The 18,444-nt window shown below is 38.0% G+C and overlaps 1 protein-coding gene across 20 annotated transcripts in view; it reads left to right on the forward strand.

The window, feature by feature from the left end:
- MPDZ (multiple PDZ domain crumbs cell polarity complex component) overlaps window positions 1-18,444 on the forward strand; it is a 99,358-nt gene that overhangs the window by 58,795 nt on the left and 22,119 nt on the right. For 5 of the 20 annotated variants that reach the window (XM_055790799.1, XM_055790801.1, XM_055790805.1 and 2 more), the window contains 10 exons: window positions 1,250-1,291; window positions 5,694-5,798; window positions 6,593-6,688; window positions 7,169-7,346; window positions 9,435-9,545; window positions 10,070-10,153; window positions 12,799-12,900; window positions 14,093-14,164; window positions 16,848-17,010; window positions 17,617-17,813. In XM_055790799.1, the coding sequence (XP_055646774.1) occupies window positions 1,250-1,291; window positions 5,694-5,798; window positions 6,593-6,688; window positions 7,169-7,346; window positions 9,435-9,545; window positions 10,070-10,153; window positions 12,799-12,900; window positions 14,093-14,164; window positions 16,848-17,010; window positions 17,617-17,813 (1,150 nt within the window). The remainder of the gene's footprint in view (window positions 1-1,249; window positions 1,292-5,693; window positions 5,799-6,592; window positions 6,689-7,168; window positions 7,347-9,434; window positions 9,546-10,069; window positions 10,154-12,798; window positions 12,901-14,092; window positions 14,165-16,847; window positions 17,011-17,616; window positions 17,814-18,444) is intronic. The other 15 variants (XM_055790812.1, XM_027792765.2, XM_055790818.1 and 12 more) reach the window with 13 other exon arrangements.

An 18,444-nucleotide genomic window follows, 5' to 3' on the forward strand; every position in this document is an offset into this window, starting at 1 on the left:
TCCAGAGAAAAATGCATCCCTTTCTGAAAGGTCTCACAGAAAAGGGACAGTTGCTATTCATACTCTTACTTTTTTGTCTTTCATTTTGTATTTATGTTCTTCAGTGCATTCCCATAAGGGTTAAAGCAGAGCTGGCTTCTACATTTCAAAAAATGGAAAGACCAGATCCTTTGGTAGTTTCTTAAGGAGTCTTGCAAGAATAAGGACAGTATTTTTGGGCCTACATAGTTTTGATACAAAACTATTCAGCATAATTAATTTTTTCTGTGATTTTTACTTTCAGGAGCAGTACAGAATTATGGAAAAATACTGTGATACAAATATGTGGATAATGACCCAAGTCAGAAATTTGGAGATATGGAGCATTATCCCATGATAGTTTTTCCTGTTTGCTAAGAGGAATACACAGATATATAGATGTCATTTCAGAGCTAATGTGATACACCACCGTGCAGGATTTGCAATTTAAGCATTTCAAATAAGCAAGCTGAATTTCTTTGGTGTCTTCTTCAGGAGACAGGTGCATGCGCACTCAGGTGTGGCCATTTAGGTATCACTCCTTTTTATTCCTACAGGGCTACAAAGGTGTCTCTAATTTTTAGACTGACCTTTTTTTGTGTAGCAGCGTGAGCCCCAAAAGTGATTAAGTACAAGCATTTTAATTTCAAAGCTGTATTTCAGTGGCAAACAGTATTTGTTGAGAAAACGTAAAGCTATTCTGACTTGCCACATGAAGGCTTTATTTTGTTTTATTTTATTAAAGGAAATTTTGTTTTGAATACTTCAAGAACCAGCAGTCTGAGTTTCAGGCTTAGGTATTTAATTTTTTTCCCCTTTGTGTGTGGAAAACCAGATGTGTGGCCTTACCAGAATGCATTCTGTTTCACTTCTCACTCCACCTTGCCAGGAGGTCTTACATTTCTGTAATAATAGCCAGGGTTTTGTGTTCAGCAGCAGCTGCTTGTAACATCTGTCAGGTAATTACAGAGCTGAATTATAATTCACCTGCCTAAAATGTGGGGATATTCCTTTTTCCATGCTTGTTAATAATAACTGAAATAGATAATCATAAAGAGCAGATGCTTTCTGGGAGAGGTGTAGATGAAGCGAAGGTGGAATGGAAAAAAAAAAAGAAAAAAGCAGCTCACACTTTTAACTACATAAGTATGCCTGTCACATTCAGCATGAGACATTGACATTTGTTAACACCATTGTATAAAGATGCTGCATCATATGCTTCACATTCTAGATCTTCTCCAGCACCTGCTGATGATCAGGCCCTCTGTTATGTGTGAGTATTGGCGATTCAGAAATTCATTATGGCTCTATGTTGCAACTTGTCTGTAAAATCATTCCATGCTTTTATGACATCCATAGTAATGTCAGGGATATATCCAGATATAGGTACATATTCTGTGTGTGTGTGTGCGTGCACATGTGGCTTTGTGTATATATTTTTTTTTTAAAGAAAAAGGTCATGAGAGTGTGTGTGTGTATGGCTTTAAACTTGGAAGATCAGTGCATACTTCCTAAGACTGAAATGAAAACACCTGTATTCTAAAAATTATTGCTAATATTTTTAAATTTCATTTATGACGGCTGTCCCAGATGTGCTCAGAGCACGTGGGTGTGTGTGTACGGGGTTCACTACAAGAATTGGCATGAATACAATGTACTGATACCTGGATGTACTGATATCTGGATTAATCTCAGTGTCATATTTTCTGTGGCACTTACATTTTACTTCCTTCATGTATAAAAAGGTTTAAATTAGACCTTAAGTGTTAATGACAGTAATCTGTTCTTGAACGTTTTCCATACTTCATTATTTGGTTTGTTAGTGTTTCAAGGTTTTGTGTGGCTGTTCAGTCAAGCATGTGTTATATGTTCCTCTGTACTGCATGCGGTGTTGTGTTTACAAGATATTTTCATATGTACACCCTTTGGTGTTTCCATTGTCACTGCTTTCATTGCTAGTGCATATCTCTGCAGGGAGGAGGCTGATTGTAGCACTCAAGAAAGGAAACCAGAACACTTTCTCCTTCAAGCTGTACAGCTGTGAAAGAGGAATGACTAAAACCTGCATATTGCTGAATTTTAACTTCTCTTGCAGATAAGAAATGTAACACAGTCATAGAGCAGTCATTTACTTGTTTCCTGTTTTCTGTGTCTTTATCCCTATTTCCTGCAACTTGTTTCTCTTACTCTGTTCCCTGTGACTATATTAAGGCAGTTATCAGTCCCTTTTGCAGATCGACTCTTCAGGTGCCTGGGTAGGTTTTTGTTTCTACTTTACAGCGCAGGGGTCAATGGAGTTGACCAGAGGAGCCCACACATTTCTTGTTCTGGGCCCTTCATCATCCTAGTGACATGCTGAGCTGTTCAGAAGGATGCTGGATGTCTTCAGACCTCACTGTGACCTCTAAGAAGTGAGCTATGGTAGCAATCCAGCAAATGGTGTATAGTATAATGGTGTGGTGTCTGCCCATGAAGTACTAAGTAGGGAAAAAGGTTGGCATATATAAATCCAAAGTCTTTACTACAATCTGACCTTACTCTGTGGCACAGAACGCAGGAGCAGGATAGACAGTCACTTAGCAAAGAGGACTTCCTGTTTTTAGAAAAATAACATATTTAGAAAATAAATATTTCCTAAAACTCTAATTTACAGCAGAGCTACAATTTTAGTGTAAGTTTTCATTTCAATAATAATATGCAAAGGAGAGAGGAGAGGAGGACAGCCACATCAGTAATACAGCTTAGCTAGTAAGAGTCGCTAGGGGAACCTTTGCTGTTAACTGGACTTTGAAAATCATGAGCAAGAAACAAAGGTGAACTCTTACTCTGATGCATTCCGTCCATGTAACTTAGTTTTCTATGCTATTTTTTTTGCAAAATGCAAGTAAGTGTTCTGGTTTATATTTATGAAGTAGCTGAAGCATTGTTGAAGTTTAGTTGTAGATAGGAATGAGCAGTTAAAAATATACTGAATGTTCCTTTGAGTGCTTAAACTATAGTTAGGCACTAAAATAGAAATAATGTAATTTTCCAAAGAGCTAAAATGTAACAGTTCCCAGTGATAATATCTAAATTTGACTCCATGTGTGGAAATTAATTAAGTAATTTGGTTGCTCAATTTTAGATGCATTTTTAAAAATGGTGGAGGGAACCTCTTTTCTTCTCAGTTCCTGTGCTGTCACAGAAAGGGAAGCTTGCTTACCTAAGAGGGATTTTGGGACATGTTTGTAAGTAGCATCTGAGGCTGTTTTGAGAGAATTCTTGGAGCTGTACCTTTTGAATGCCCCATCACCATGTCAGTTATTAATTCGTATAATGAAAAACAAGGGTATCCCAGAAGTTGGAGTGCATATGGTTTGCCTCCCCCATAGCTGATCTCCAACATTGATGTTACACAGATGTATGAGGTAAGGACTACTACTGCTCTGGGCCTTGGGAAGCAGCGTAATTGTTTGCCATGTGCTGCTTGCACAAAAGGGCTGGACAGAGTTGAAAGATGTTGGACACTCTGCTCACACTTTACTGTGTACATCCAGGCTGAATCTGGGCATATATGTTTCCTTTTTAGAAGCCTGCCATTCTCATTTCCATACTTGGAACAATAGCTTCCAGCTGCATTTTAGCATGAAGGAGGTTGTCCAAGTGTTCTAGCCAGCAAAAAGATTGCTTGCAATTCTGGTTTCTTTACTGCAGCTGTCTTTCAAGGGAAAATACATTATTTCCTGCTTATTTTTATAGGGTGAAGATTGATGAATTTGACTGGGATGAAACTGTTGAATGTAACTGGATGAATGACACATTTTTGTTCATTGAAATGCAGCTTGCACATCTTTTAGGTTTTGTAGAGGCAAGGTATTCTTACAGGCTTACTGGGTGGTGCTTCTGCAGCAGCGTTTACCCCATGAGAATTCTGTGACCTTAGTGCTAACACTTTGCTATAGTTAAGTGCCTTTGGAGTTGGTGATGGAGAAAAGACTTTTTTTCAAAAAGCCTTTTCCTTCTTGATTCTCTCCATTTCACTGCAAGGGCTTCATGAAATAACTGCTGCATTTCTTGCAAGACAGATAAGAGTCAATGACCTTGTGCTGAGTGTTTGTTCCCTGGTGTGTGTTAAATCCTCAGCACTTCAAAATGAAAACACTCTGTATCGAGCACATAACACTTGTGTGTCTGAAAAAAGGCCAGAGCAGAAGAGGGAGGAGATTTAAGGAAGAGAACAAGTGTTGATAATATGGATGATATAGAAATTACCATAAAAACCATTACCAAAAAACACTGGAGAGTTCCTCCTTTTCAGCACTCTAGGCACCTCCGTAATGACAGTCTTCAGCCCTTTCCTAGATATGGTAGATGTGAGAGGAGGTGGGGAAAATGCTTGCTCACAGATGAAGAACACAAACAAAGATGATCCTTATGATAGTTCTAACAGAGTGTTTTGGACAGACGGCATTAGTCGTAGAAATGCATTTGCTCTGCCTTCTGCTGCTTGCTGTATTCAGCAGAAAATCAATGAGAGGGGGAATTGGTGGCAGTCAGGGAACAACAGACAGAAGAAGGCTCCAGTCAGGGAATGATGGACATGAGAGGGCTCCAAGTAAGTGAGAGGCTCAGAGCTGAAGGAGTCTCTCCTCAGCAGTTTACATCTCCTTGTGAAGTGGCCAAGATTTTTTTATTTTATTTTATCCTATCTAAGGGGGAAATGCATTCATATTTGTTTTAACTATGTGATGGATGGGAGGACAGCTAGTTTTCTGGTGTTCGTTTTCCATCAGCCTTATTTCTTGCAGACTTGGATTTGACAGCTAAGCTGCTTATGGAACAACTAAAGTTTTTTAAGAAGATAAAGCATTGTTAAAGAAGGGCCATTTAAGTAGCCCTGTTCAGGTCATGGTGTCCTTTTGCCCGTAGTGGGAAGTTTCTTAAGAAATGTTCTTCATGCCTTTAACTTTTTTTACTTCTTTTTCCCCCTCCCCAGTCTACTGGACCATTTCTGCTTCTGACGTTCAAATGTGATCAGGGTGCACCAGGGCTTCAGGAGTCTGCATGTAATTTGGCTGGTGAAACAGGACTGGCTGACCATCCTGAGCTGGCTGGAAGTGCATGAAGGGGTGGAAGAAGGAGTTGAGCAGGGGATTGCTCTCTGCCTCATAGGTGGTGTGCTGTAACACATTTGTATGTCTAGACCCATGCAGTACTTTTCACCAAAAGCACATAAAAATAAAACAGGATACAAAACCACCCAGGAAAGCTGAAAACCTCCTGCAAGCCAACTTCCAGAAGCATTTTCAGCCAGCATTTAGGATGGTAATGATGCTTCACACCTTGCAGATTCTTCAGTGTTTGTCTTTGCATGAGGAATCTCTGTTTTGACTGAAGCTCAGATATCTCTGTGGCACTTCTGTCACTGTTCAGGCACCATTTACTTAAAGTGGCGTGGCCAGCCCTCAGAAAATTACGTGCTGGCCAGCTACTTAATTTGCTAGAATTGCATATTTGTTGTAAAGTCACGAAGGATTCATGTAACTCCTTATTCCCAGCATACCAGCATTGTCCATTTGAAGTCAATGACTACGTGAAGTAATTTTGGGTGGCTTCCCCATATGCATTGCTCACACCCACCAAAGGCAGGACCAGCAGTCCTCATGCTACTTTAATCATGTTCCATTTTATTGCAGTATTACATATGTGCCAGCAGAAAATTTAGACGAGTACAGGGCCAGTTTGGGACAACAGACAGAGGGAGCTGTGCCACTTGAACTTTTTCCTTCACATACTGTCAGGTGAGTCAAAAGACACTGTTTTCTCACATAGGGTTCTTGGAAGTAACTTTTCCCATACACTTTGCACAGTTAAGGAAAATAAGTTTTATTTTCAAAGAGATGAAAAATTGATTAGTTTCTTCAGACTGGCAGCCATTACAATAAAAAGCTGTTCAGAATACAAATTTTGCTTTTGCTGGCAAATCTTTCTGGTATTTTGGCAGGGCTGTTTTATAGATGCTTGATCTATGCAAAAAGGAGACTGAATATTGCCTCATCCTAAACTTTTCTTAAATGCCATGCCATGTGATTTATGTATTGCCACAAGTACTCAGTGCCTCCAGCATGTTCTTCCCAGAGCATATACTAGAAAGAATGAATTATGCTGTCCTTTTCCTTGAGTTCCAAAAATGCATTACAGTTATAGGCCAGAATATTCAAAGTGACTAATAGTTTTTGTTTTCTTGAAATTACTCTCCAAAAGCAGTAACTATTTTTGAATGCTGCTGTTGTAATTTCTTCGATTTTGGAAACAATAAACTGTTACCTTCAGCTCTGATTTAGTTCTAGTTCCAAAACACAGAACCTTTATTCTGTGATTGTCGGTTGATAGCAACTTAATTGTGGAGACAGGTGAACAGGGAATCCCCAAGCACAGTATGTATTCTAACAGACATCTAAAAGAGAAGTTCCTTACACGAACCCTGTGTACAAATTCTCATGCTGGCAGGGTGATCCAATACATGACATTTTGCAGTGAAAAGTAGTGATTATGTGCGTTCTTTAAAAATGAATTGCATGTTCCTGTTCATCAGCAGGGAACTCCCAGAGCTTCCAGAACGTGAAGAGGGGGAGGGAGAAGAAAGCGAACTTCAAAATGCAGCTTTCAGTAACTGGAACCAGCCCAGAAAGTAAGTGCAGATCTAGTTGCACAGTATAAAATCTCATCTGAAATTCAAAAACTTTGAAACCTGTAATATATTTTAAGAGAAATAAGAAAAGAACAGAAATGTAATATTATGCATTGCAGGAGTAATTCACTGTTGTTTTTAACTGCCATTGAGCTAAATCCCCACAATTTGGAAGTTTCTTTATTGCTTTAGTAATTTATCTTTATAGGCTGGCTTTCTGGGAGCTAATAAGAAGGGGTGAAGAGAAGGATTCAAAGTTTTGATTAGAATCCAAAATAAAGTGAAAAACTGGTAGATGCAATTACAGACTTGCTGAGCAGTTCAGCAGGTAACTCCCACCTAACAACAAAACTGTCAAAGGAGGAGTTATTTCTGGATATTTTTAAACCATTGTGCAAATCCAGTATCTTCAGTGTGCAGCACTGTCATAATCACAACAGATTTTCATTTATTCTGGTCCTTTTTTTTTTGTCACAACAGGGTTGAACTCTGGAGAGAGCCTAGCAAGTCACTGGGGATCAGCATTGTTGGAGGACGAGGGATGGGGAGCCGCCTGAGTAATGGAGAAATGATGAGAGGGATCTTTATCAAGCACATCCTGGAAGACAGCCCAGCCGGCAAAAATGGAACACTGAAAACTGGAGATCGGATTGTGGAGGTACGAGCCGAGTACCTTTTGCTGGCAATACCATTAGCATCTTGGGAGCTACTTGAGATGGACATGTGGTCCTGGGCTGACAGCTGTGTAACTGCTGCAGCTGGTACCACTTGAGCCATACCAGAGTGTAGTACCATCTGCTGACGTTTGTGTGTAGACAGATTTAAGTTGAATATACAACCTGAAGTATAGATGACTATGTGAGCAGGAGTTTACAAAGCCAGCAGTTTTACCTGCCTGTTTTAAAGCCAGCATGTCTAGGAAAAAGCTTAAGTTTGGTGAAGCTAAAAGGTTTTACCTTTGCATTTTGGATAGTAACAAAAATGGCCAGTGGATAGCAAATTGTGCACATAAATGCCAGGCTTATTTCCCTTTTAAATCTTAATCAAATCACATCATTCTTGTGCATCTTGTGCAGGAATTAAGGGAGACAATTTTTTTTCCTACTAACATGATGAAAGCTAGGTTTGATACAGAGGAGATCAAGAGCATTGTGCTCAGGTCTGAGCATAGGGTAGCCAGCGGTGTTGCAGGCAGTTTATGTAGATTTCTCTTCTGTTTTACCAATCCTGTGCTTATGCAGCTACTTCTGCTTTCTCACTTAAAGATATTGAAGAATGAATGTGCTAAAAGGAATATATCCTTCCTGTGATGATTATCAGTAAGTCAGGTATTACCCTGTCTCCAGTGTCAGGCCATTAGGAGCTGAACTCCTTTTCACCCTTAGCTGTCTGTCCATCAGTACAAACATAAAAAGCAGGATGGTGGACATGGCAATTCATCCCGTGGATCACACTATGCTTGCTTTACGTGATAATACTTAAACTGCAGTTTACTATCTGCTACGATATCCATATAAAGGATCTTGAGGTAATGCCTTAATATAGGTGGCACTTCCTACAACAGTCTAGAAGTTTCCAGTGTATTACAAGTTGGGAGGTAGAATTTTGCTTGATGGCCCCAAAGTTAAAAAACGTTCATTATATCTGAATATGTGGATTTTTATGAATATGTAGTAGTTGTCTCTGATGATACTTGCAGGAATTGGAGTGGGTGAGTGAAATTAAGTAACCAATGTTGTGTTAATGGGACTGTTTCAGAATGGATTATTTGAGTTTCTCAAGTTGTGGCATATCTAAGCTTTTCTCTCTACTAGTGCATAGAGTATTTCAGACATGGGGAACTGGAGAGCCTTAGTGTTACTGTTCAGTTCCTCATAGGTTTAGAATCGTCTCAGATTGTGTTTGTGCTCTCTTTATTTACATTGATTGTTTAAATTTAAGATAGAGAATTAAAAAGGTAGGGGTAAACATATAATTTTTGTGCACGAATTGCCACTAACAAATAACATTTCTGCATTAGCTTCTAGCTTTTACTATGGTCACTGTGAGAATGTTTTACTGATGCTAACTTCACCATAACATGGTTCTTACTTCAGTCACAAGACAAAGTTTTGCACTTCAGTACAGACCAAGGCATGAAGAAAAGCAACCAGGCAAAAATTTGTCCGTAGCCATCCTTTGTAAATACTTTCTCCTAGAAGAAAGATTTTCAGCTCTGACATAAAAATTTAATTTCTGGGGGAAGTGCCTAGTAGTTAAATTTTTTTTTTAATAGAGAAAAAAAAAGAATTAAAAGAAAGGGAAAAAAGTTCACTGTACTGACATAATATCCCATAATGAAAGACCTTCCAACACCTAACAAGTTTCAGTTTGTAAATCTCATGAAGAGAAAGCATTTACAAGAAGCGTTTGGCAAACATTGCCACTCTTTTCAGATTACTTTATCTCTCCTATTACCCTATATCTTCTATTACGTTGTCTGTGGGAAAATGTATAGAACCTGAACCAAGAATGCTGGAAAACCTGATTTTAAAACCATGGAGAATATTTATTTGATGTCCTTTTAGTGCTCTGGGAAATCTCAAAACTGTGTGTGAGGGACTTCAGGCCAAGTCAGTAGAAACCTTTCTGCCAGTAACAGAGGTTTGGGCTTAAGCTTTTGTCAAAGTTCCCTAACCAAAACCCAGAGCAGACTCATGATTCTTGTAGCTTCTTGCAATGTTAAGATGAGGCCTTCCAATTTCAGGTGGATGGAATTGACCTCAGAGATGCCAGCCACGAACAAGCTGTGGAAGCCATACGGAAGGCAGGCAATCCTGTAGTCTTTATGGTACAGAGCATTATAAGCAGACCAAGGGTAAGCATAAAGAATATGAAAAGACATGTAATACATAGTAATAGATGAAACAATTGTTCAAGGTGGTGGTGTTTGGGAATGGGATGCTTAATCCTGAAAGTTCCATCTCAGCTATTTTAGGAATAAAGATTTGATTTAAGTATTATTTCCATTTAGAGTGAAATCGATTTGGATTTGGAATTACCTTCCAGCACGCCGTCCTCAAACTGTTTTGAAAAGCCTCAAGAAAGATAATTTGTTGGGGGGCAGAGTAGGAGTCTAACTAAACCCAACTTTTAGAGATTGATGGCATGTCTGAGAAGCGCATGCAGAAATACAACACGTGTTAAAAAATTCATTGGACATTAATGAAAGGACCTAGAAGTACACGGAAGTTTTCAGTCACTAAGCTGCATGGACATTGCAGACAAAAGCTACTGAGGTTTAATGTTAGTTGCTTGCTAGAAACTAAACTTCCTCATTGTGTAGAGTCTGTGTAAGCTCCATGTTTATTTACTAGTTGTCTCATAACTCTTGTTCCCCAGCCAGAGTCTCTTTATAGCCCTTCTTCAGCTTCTGCTCCCTGTGGGCAGAAAACTACTAATCCATTTTATCATCAGTCATCTAAGGTAAAGTTGCATGAAAAAGCTCTGTCGAATGTTGGTTATTGACACTCAAGCTACTAAAGTAAGGCTTTTGCATTTGCTGTGATGTGAATGAAATTGCCACTGCTGAATGTTTAGACCAGTTTGGGACGGGAATGAGGCCATTACTTTATCACTACTTACTTTCATTTAGAATTATTTTTATTTGTAGTTCTGTGTTCTCTTTATTTTCCAATTATTAAGCTTGTTGGTTATTTCTTGACTGTTTATTAACAAACCCTTGTTTCTCTGTAAGCAAAACATTGCAAATGCTCATCCTGTACACAAGCATTGTGTTGTGATCTCTGTAAATGGCATTATATTTACTGTTTTCATCTTTTGAAACTTGCATCTGTACTTTATAGTAAGATCTTATAAGGAAATTTCCTGCCTTCATTCATGTACAGTCACCCAGATACCTAGCTACCTGCACACAGTAGCTGTATATAATATGGTACCACTATGTATTTAGCGAGGCAGTCAGTTTCAAGTGACATGTTGCTAGCGAGTCAGTTTTCCTGTTCTCCGCCCCGCCTCCCCCCCCCCCCCCCCCCCCCTATTTTTTTTAATTCTGGCTTCTGTGGTAGTTAAAGAGATCCTAAATGTGCTCCAGAATAACCCAAATAATGCAAATAGGCTGTGATAAGCTAGTTGATAGTTGTGCTAGTAAGCAGTTATCCATCGAGTCTATGTTTCATGCTGATAATGCTCTGGGTATTTCTGAGTAAGAATTAATCTGTCACCATGGTTATGGTCCAAGGTAATTTGTAGGGTTACAGCATTGTGCAATATGAAATGCTAGCTAGTTTCTGATACCTTAGCATCCTGGGCTCATTAATAGAATACTGAACACAAGTTAGTGGAGCAGGGATGGGCAGAAGGTAAAATACTGTTATTTTAGGGTTTGGATTTGGGAAGAAAAAAACAGTAAAAAAAACCCCACCATTATTTTAGTATTTGCTTTTCATGTCCTAGACTCTGCAAAAAAGCATGCTAAACCTGACTGTTAAGGCAAACTCAAGTGCTCCGTATTTATCATGGTAGTCAGTCCATATTAATACTGTGTGGTTGCGTAGATTAGAATTTGAGCTGGCAGTAGTATTTCAGGTGCTGTGACATCATGACAAAACACAAAAGGACATATTTTGAATTATTGTGGCTGATCTTTTGTTTTCTCTTTTACTACGATTTCACAGTTTATATACAAAATGTGGCTGATACTTACTCTAGTTGCTTAGTTTCATCAAGATACAATCCAAAATTTTATGCAGATGACAGATGTAATGGTTAAAGTGTAATAGGATCATTACACTGGCAAATTAGTTTTCCCAAACTTCTCTTTATAAAAGACAAAATCAAATGTGAATCTCACGTGTAAACAGAAAATCTTGTACTGTAGGGAAATTGCCTGTTAACTCTGACTGACTTGCCAGTGAAGAAACCTTGTCCATGCACAGCTCTGTGTTCTCGTTGCTGAAGATACTGTAGAACCAAGACATATGTTGTCTTACCAAATTGCATTACTTTTTGTTTTGCAAAATAGTATCTGAGAATAAATGTTTAGGGATGCTTTTTCTATTTTCAGGAGCATTTTAAAAAAAAACAAAATGCTTAAAGAAAATTCTTAAACAGCAACATATATCTGTTAAATTACTGTCATATAAATGTATCAGTTGATGCTGCAAGCCTTTCACAGTCCTTTTCAATTACTATGCTGTTTATTTTCCAGAAGTGTTCAGCTTACAGCCCTAAGAAATTTAGGCGATTGCCAGATTGCCTAGTGTAGAAATTACTTTTAATAATACATTGAACAGTATTTCCAACAAACTATGCAAAATCAGAGCTCTTCCCTCTTTATTAAACAAGTTATGATCTCAAAATAGAATACAGTACAAAAACTGCAAAAGGAGCATGAATTACATCCTTTAATTTTGTCTAAACATGAAAACTCTTTTTGTGTTAAATAATGATAAGGATGTACCTTGTATTGTTTAAAGAGAAGACCAGAATAATTAGTTTCATTAAACTATAAATTCAGAAAATTATGGATGCATGTACACACATAAAAAATGATCTGTAGAAGTTATGTTCAGATACAAAGTCTGTTTAGAGATGCCTAATATTACTAAACGTTCTCTTTTGTGAAAATCATAGTGATTGTGTAACCACAAAAGATAAATTATGAGAACTAATCTGTGGTTTTAAAAATAAAACTAAACCTACTGCATTATTACAAAGAACTGTGTTTATTCGAATCCAGAAATCCACAATTTTATAATTAACTGATCTGTGAGAGTATCCCTTATGCTGAGATGCTGGGACAGAATTGTACAAGTACCACAGCAAGTAAATTTTCTGTTGTTCGTGCTTCTGAGTTCTGTGCTTTATGCCCTTTGTGGGCTAGAACAGTTATGAGGATCAGTGCTTTTCCTCTACTCTCTGCTAAATATAGCTGATACAAACACAGGGCAAATAGAGTTCTGCTTACCTTAACATACCTGTAGCAAAGTGCAGGAAGTGAATCTTGTTTGGTTAGAACGAACAGCTAAATAACTATGTTCTGTTTCATGAGTCACAAAGGGTTCATTTTAAAATGGTTTTGCTTAGTTTCTATTATGTTTTCCTTTTAGAACCCTTCCCTGCCTTTCCCGCAGAACAGTCTTTTCTGTAGGCCAGCTGTCTTCAGCAGCACTAACCCGTTTGCCGATTCTTCTCAGTTCAACATTAGCAAGGTTGGATAATTCCACACTACTTTTGACTCACCAAACATCATATGTGTGCTTCTTTGCCATTAGTGTCTCTGCATTTAAATTCTTTTACACCAATTTGGTTAAAATATTGTGCTGATGAGAGTGGAAATTCTGTGTAGTGGATTAAAGACACAGACACTTAGGCATAAAGAAGAAGTTTTGAAGAAGTTAAAGAAGGCCAGCTCCATTAATCATAACCACTAAATCTGTCTAATCAGAGCTACCAAAGGAGAAAGTTCTCTATTACAAAATCAGTCCCTATGATATAAGTTACAATATCCACCTGACTGTAACTCTCTCATCAGCGTGAGGTGTTTTGCTGGTATACATACTTAATTTTCTTTTTATGTGATTAGAACTTTCCAGCTTTGATACATCTTTTTTTCATTTTGCATGGAAAAAAAAGCCCAACATTGGCAGCTTTTGTTTTATGATACTGAAAATGTTTTCCCTCTTGTTTCATGGAAATTTTTTTAATGCAACATGAACAGGATGGTGACATCTTTGGAAATACAAAAAAAGTTAGGTTCTTTTTTTTGTGGTTAGTGCTTACTGCATGTTATTAATATTGGGAACAGAGTTAACCTCTAACGCAATAATAAATAAAGACTTAATTCTTATGTGCATGCATTTCTGATTTAATAAAATTATTTCTAGGTGGTTTTACATCTTGAGAGTGATTGTGCCCTTTGTCTGTTTTTCCATGTTGTCAGATATATTGAATGTACAATGAACATCTATGATGTGATATACATGTGTGTTTTTGAAATCACTTTGTGTCTGTTACAGTTCTGAGGAAAGGTACTAGAAGTATATATGATGGCTTGTGTTTTCTGTATTTTCAAAAGTATTTCTGAAAAAGCATTGCACATCTTTGTAGAAAAAACCTAAAATTTTTGCAGTTTCTGCATAATTCCTTTTTTAACATTGAGATAAAAATAGCCTTTTGTCATCTCTCTGCTTCTGCTGAACTAAGGTTCATGTACAGTAAGAAACTGCTGAATCAGTGTCCTTAGTAACCCTTTAAATACTTTTGTCCATTTCTAAATGGAGTAAACAAAAGTTGCTGCAGTTAGCAAAATGAATCTGTAATTGAAAATGAGTTACTCATTAATAATGCTCTGTATTGCCAAAGGTGCTGTAACATGTGGATTGCTGTTTTGTGTTACTGTAGGAGGTATCGAATCCAATTAGGGTTACCTTCCGTTGTTCCCCAACTAACCCTTTTGCTCCCACACCATTCAAGGTTTGTCGTGATTCCAGTGAGTGGGTCTTACTGTATGTGTGCTGTATGTTTGTACATGGCTTGTGATACGTTAAGGAGTACTGCTTCTTCCTCCACGTGTGCCTTCTCCAAATTTGCTGCCTTTTTTAGTATTTGCTTGGCTGTGTTCAGAGACACCCTGGTAGCCAAATGGGTTCATGCACTGTCTGATGCTTTGCATTTTAAATGAAATACTGTGCCGTGGCACACTGGAAGTATTTCATGAGTTAAAGCATTTTAGGTTTTTTGTGTGTGGCCCGATTCAGGGAGCAAAAGTCTTATGTGTGTGTAAACTGTGGGGGTCAGCTTCTGCTGCTGGCAGTGCATGCATGACAGGCCAAGTTCTGGAGGCAGGATATGGTCCCCTCTGGCCAGATGGCATTGTAGCACCCTTTTTACCCTTCTCGCAAAGGATCCTTGCTTTTACTTTCAAGATTTCCTTAAACATCAACCATGTTCAACTTTATGTAGGTGTGCACAGAGATACAGAAGGAAGCATTTTTTTGTCAATCAGATTATGGTGGCTGCAGTTCTAAGTGCTAATCTGCCCAGATGTAGTGATATACAGATCTTCTTGAGGTCCTTGACAGCATTTTTTTGTTCTTTTTTTTTTTGGCCATGTTTTTAAGTTTGTGCTGTTACTGGATGCTGTTATTTACCAAGAGTATCACTGAAGTGATATGTTAATTTTGGTTTTAAAACACAGTGACTGCTGTAAGATCTGCTGATCTGGTCTGCTCTCACACTGTATTTCCTCATTTATTCAGTGTGTTACGTAGCTTTCTAGCTAAAACTCTAAGAAGCACTCTGAAAAATCAGGTGTTTCTAGAACTTCTCTCCCCTTTAGCCCTCTTTGAGGTAGATGTCTGTCACTGACTTTCTCCGTGGTGGATACATGAATTTTTAATCACAAAAAATCATTTTGAATGTTACTAAGTAGTGTTTCCACCCTGATCTTGATTGTGATGGGTAACAGTGTCTTTGCTAGAATTTTGCTGCTTCAGTTGAGGTTTATGTCTGCCCTGTAACTATTGGCATGTGTTAGAGTATAATTTGCATAAATTTTAAATAATTCCTACATGAGGGTTAGTGATGCAAGGTATCATCTCAGCAGGATGGTATTGTCTTAGATTTTAAGCACAGGTCAATATGACCGATACAAGATAGAAAAAATATGGTATTTATATGCATTTTTTATAAAAATTATTAGCTTGGGTGCCATATTAAAACTTCCCATGCTTTTGACATTTAATGACTTCTTAGTTAAGCTCCTAGAACAAGTTCCTGAAGGAAAGGAAGATCTTGTTCAAGCAGAAGCAGAATGAGGGAGCTGAAGTAGGGCATTTGCATTTTCTTTTAATCTTTGGTGTATACAAAGAATGAAGGTAACTCATAGCCTGAGGGATAGGACCTTCCTTAAACCTCAGTATGACTAAACTGGTAATATCCCAGTATTTTCAACACCTTTGATTTAAAGCAGATTGAAGTCTTCCCAGTTGTATATTGTTACCCATTTCACTGTTGCCTCTTATAAAGAAGTTGTCTCAGTGTTATTGGCACCCAGAGACACTATCTGAGATACTGTGTTCAAACTTCTGCTAATGGCAGTAATGAAACCTGAAATGGTGAGAACAGGGCTGTGAAGCTAGGGCAACACCTGAAAATCTTGGTGTTGGAAAAATACTTGGTGTTCGTCTAAAGTTGTTGTTGTTTACATCAACAGCTGATCTGCCAAGTATCAAATTCTCTTGGGCATGCATAAGCTTCAGAATGACGATTCTCAGATACAAATTTCTTGCCTACATGTTTACTATGGGCAAGCCAAAATGACAGAAACTACATACACTTAGCCAAAACCCTGATCAGAACCTGTATTTCTTAGGGAAGCTCTTGAATGGAGGCTTGCCAGATTGTGGATTTGGGTGTTTAACCATTATATTGCAGTAGTCATGTGTTTATACTTTTAAATTTTTGCGACTATGAATAGACCACATACATCAAGAAGAAAAGTATTTGTCTCCTTGGTGATTTAATCTGCATCCTCCTTTATTTGATCTCCCCTGTGCAATGTATAGGAAACCAGTAAATGGGACTGAAAAAGTCCAGTTACTGTGGATTTCTTCAGTTACTATGTTTCATTTTGTTTTTAAATTGTCTTTTCAGTTAATACACCAGTTATTTTCTTTTTTATCTGGAGGCATTTTTGAAAGGACAAAGTTCTTTGTTTCTTTTCCTTTTCCTCCTCTTCGGCTCCCAAACCATATGATATGAAAAAATTGTATATGCAGTAGCTTTTAAAAATAAAATAAAGCGGAAGTCTTTTACAAATAAGGCATTTAAAAAAAATTCACTTGAGTTTTCATAAGAAACTTTTACTGAAATGTAAAGTGGCACATAAAACTTTACTGAATTGGGCTTTTATTGTGAGTTCTGTTTGCTTCCAAATACGTTTTGGAGTGATGTTACCTCTTACCTTGCCTGGTGTTTGTTTCTATCTTTGATCTCTTACAGCCTTTCTGTGCTGTGTTATTAATTTAGAATTCCAGCTGCTTGGTATTTAAACTTCAAAGCCATAGTCATTGCTCTTTCAACATTTTTGTATACTAGTTTGCCCTGCACAGAGTCTGAATCTGCTTAGCCACTGCATTTTTCTTATTCTCCACAGGCATTTGGTCCATCCGATCCAGAGCCAGAAAAGACTTCACTTTGTAACTTGCCTCTGCCTCCTCCGTCAGCATTTTCAGGAATGAGCTGTGATGTTGCACAGTCATCTTCGAGCAGAGTCTCAGAGGATGTGGAGAAAGAGGATGAGTTCGGTTACAGCTGGAGTAAGTTTATCCTTTGCGATAATGTTTTAAATATTCAGTGTTGAAATAGCACCCTAGAAATGGGGAGGTCCAGTTTAAACTACTTCGTTCTCATGTGCTTTGATGTTTAGGTGTTAAGTGTTGCTGTCAGCTTTCAGTTGTGCTTGGTCAGATGCACATGGAGAAATATAAAACTAATTTATTCTTCTTAGTTGTTCATTGCACTCCAATCTCTGTTTTCCTCCATGGTCCAAATTCACTGTTTCATGCGTAGGACTGCTTGAAGAATTTCAGTGTACTCTAAGTAACTGATGGCAGTGACTGATGTGATACCTTCTGTTACCTGAAGGTGTTACTGGAGGGAAGATTATTGTTTTTATGTATGAAAGGTCTTTTTTTAAGAGAAGTTTTAGTGTTTTCAAAAGTTAGAAGGGAAACGAGGAAATAGGAATATTGTTATAAAACATCTAAGACTTAGCTTAAAGTGAGGTGCACGCTGTAAATTTTTTCATCCCTTTGGGATTCTTCTGTCAGATACTGCCCACAGGACACTGATCTTGACTCTGAGTGATATATGAAACTTTCTAATGTAAATCCAACCTCTGCTGCCTACACTTTTACATTTAGAAAAGATCATGCAGCGCTATGGAAATCTACCAGGGGAGCTACACATGATTGAGCTGGAAAAAGGAAGGACAGGTCTGGGACTTAGTCTTGCTGGTAACAAAGACCGGTCCAGGATGAGTGTCTTTATAGTGGGAATTGATCCAAATGGAGCAGCTGGAAAAGATGGCAGGTTACAGATTGCAGATGAGTTACTAGAGGTGAGTTTTTGCAATTTATACTGAAACTCAAATACACTGACTTGAAATGCACTAAAGTATTACATTCTTGCAGCAATGTAGATGTTCTTCAGTGGACCTTGAAATACCCAAGTTATCCAACTTGACATCACTCTGCTACCAGATTTTCATTCTGGTGTATGCCAAATATTTGCAGCTGTGTGTGGCTTTTTTTCCTCGTTACAGTAGTACTAAGTAAAGGTGCGTGTGTATTTAGAAAGGATAAAATTGGAGATGACAGCAGTTGCTGGGTTATGGAGATGTATGGAAGGGCAGTGCATTGCAGACCATGGGAAATCAAATGAAGTCCTTTAGTCCATGCGTCTGTGGGGTGCTCCAGGCTTTCTGTTTACTTCTTCTCTGCCTACTGGAAATGTGGTAATATCATTATATGTTTACGTTATGTAACATATAAAATGGAAATTAAATTGGGGAAACAGGAACAGATCTGGTTGTATTATGGACTTTTATCTCATGACACATTCAGACTGTTTTCTGTTGGCTTTGTGAGGGGACTCAGCCACTGAATGTGCAGCTAACATTCTCAGTGTTGATATGATTATAAGGTATATTTTTATATTACCACAGTTCAGTTGATGATAGTTGCAGATGC

The sequence above is a fragment of the Falco peregrinus genome, chromosome Z (assembly GCF_023634155.1).
Source record: "Falco peregrinus isolate bFalPer1 chromosome Z, bFalPer1.pri, whole genome shotgun sequence".
Taxonomy (NCBI): domain Eukaryota; kingdom Metazoa; phylum Chordata; class Aves; order Falconiformes; family Falconidae; genus Falco; species Falco peregrinus.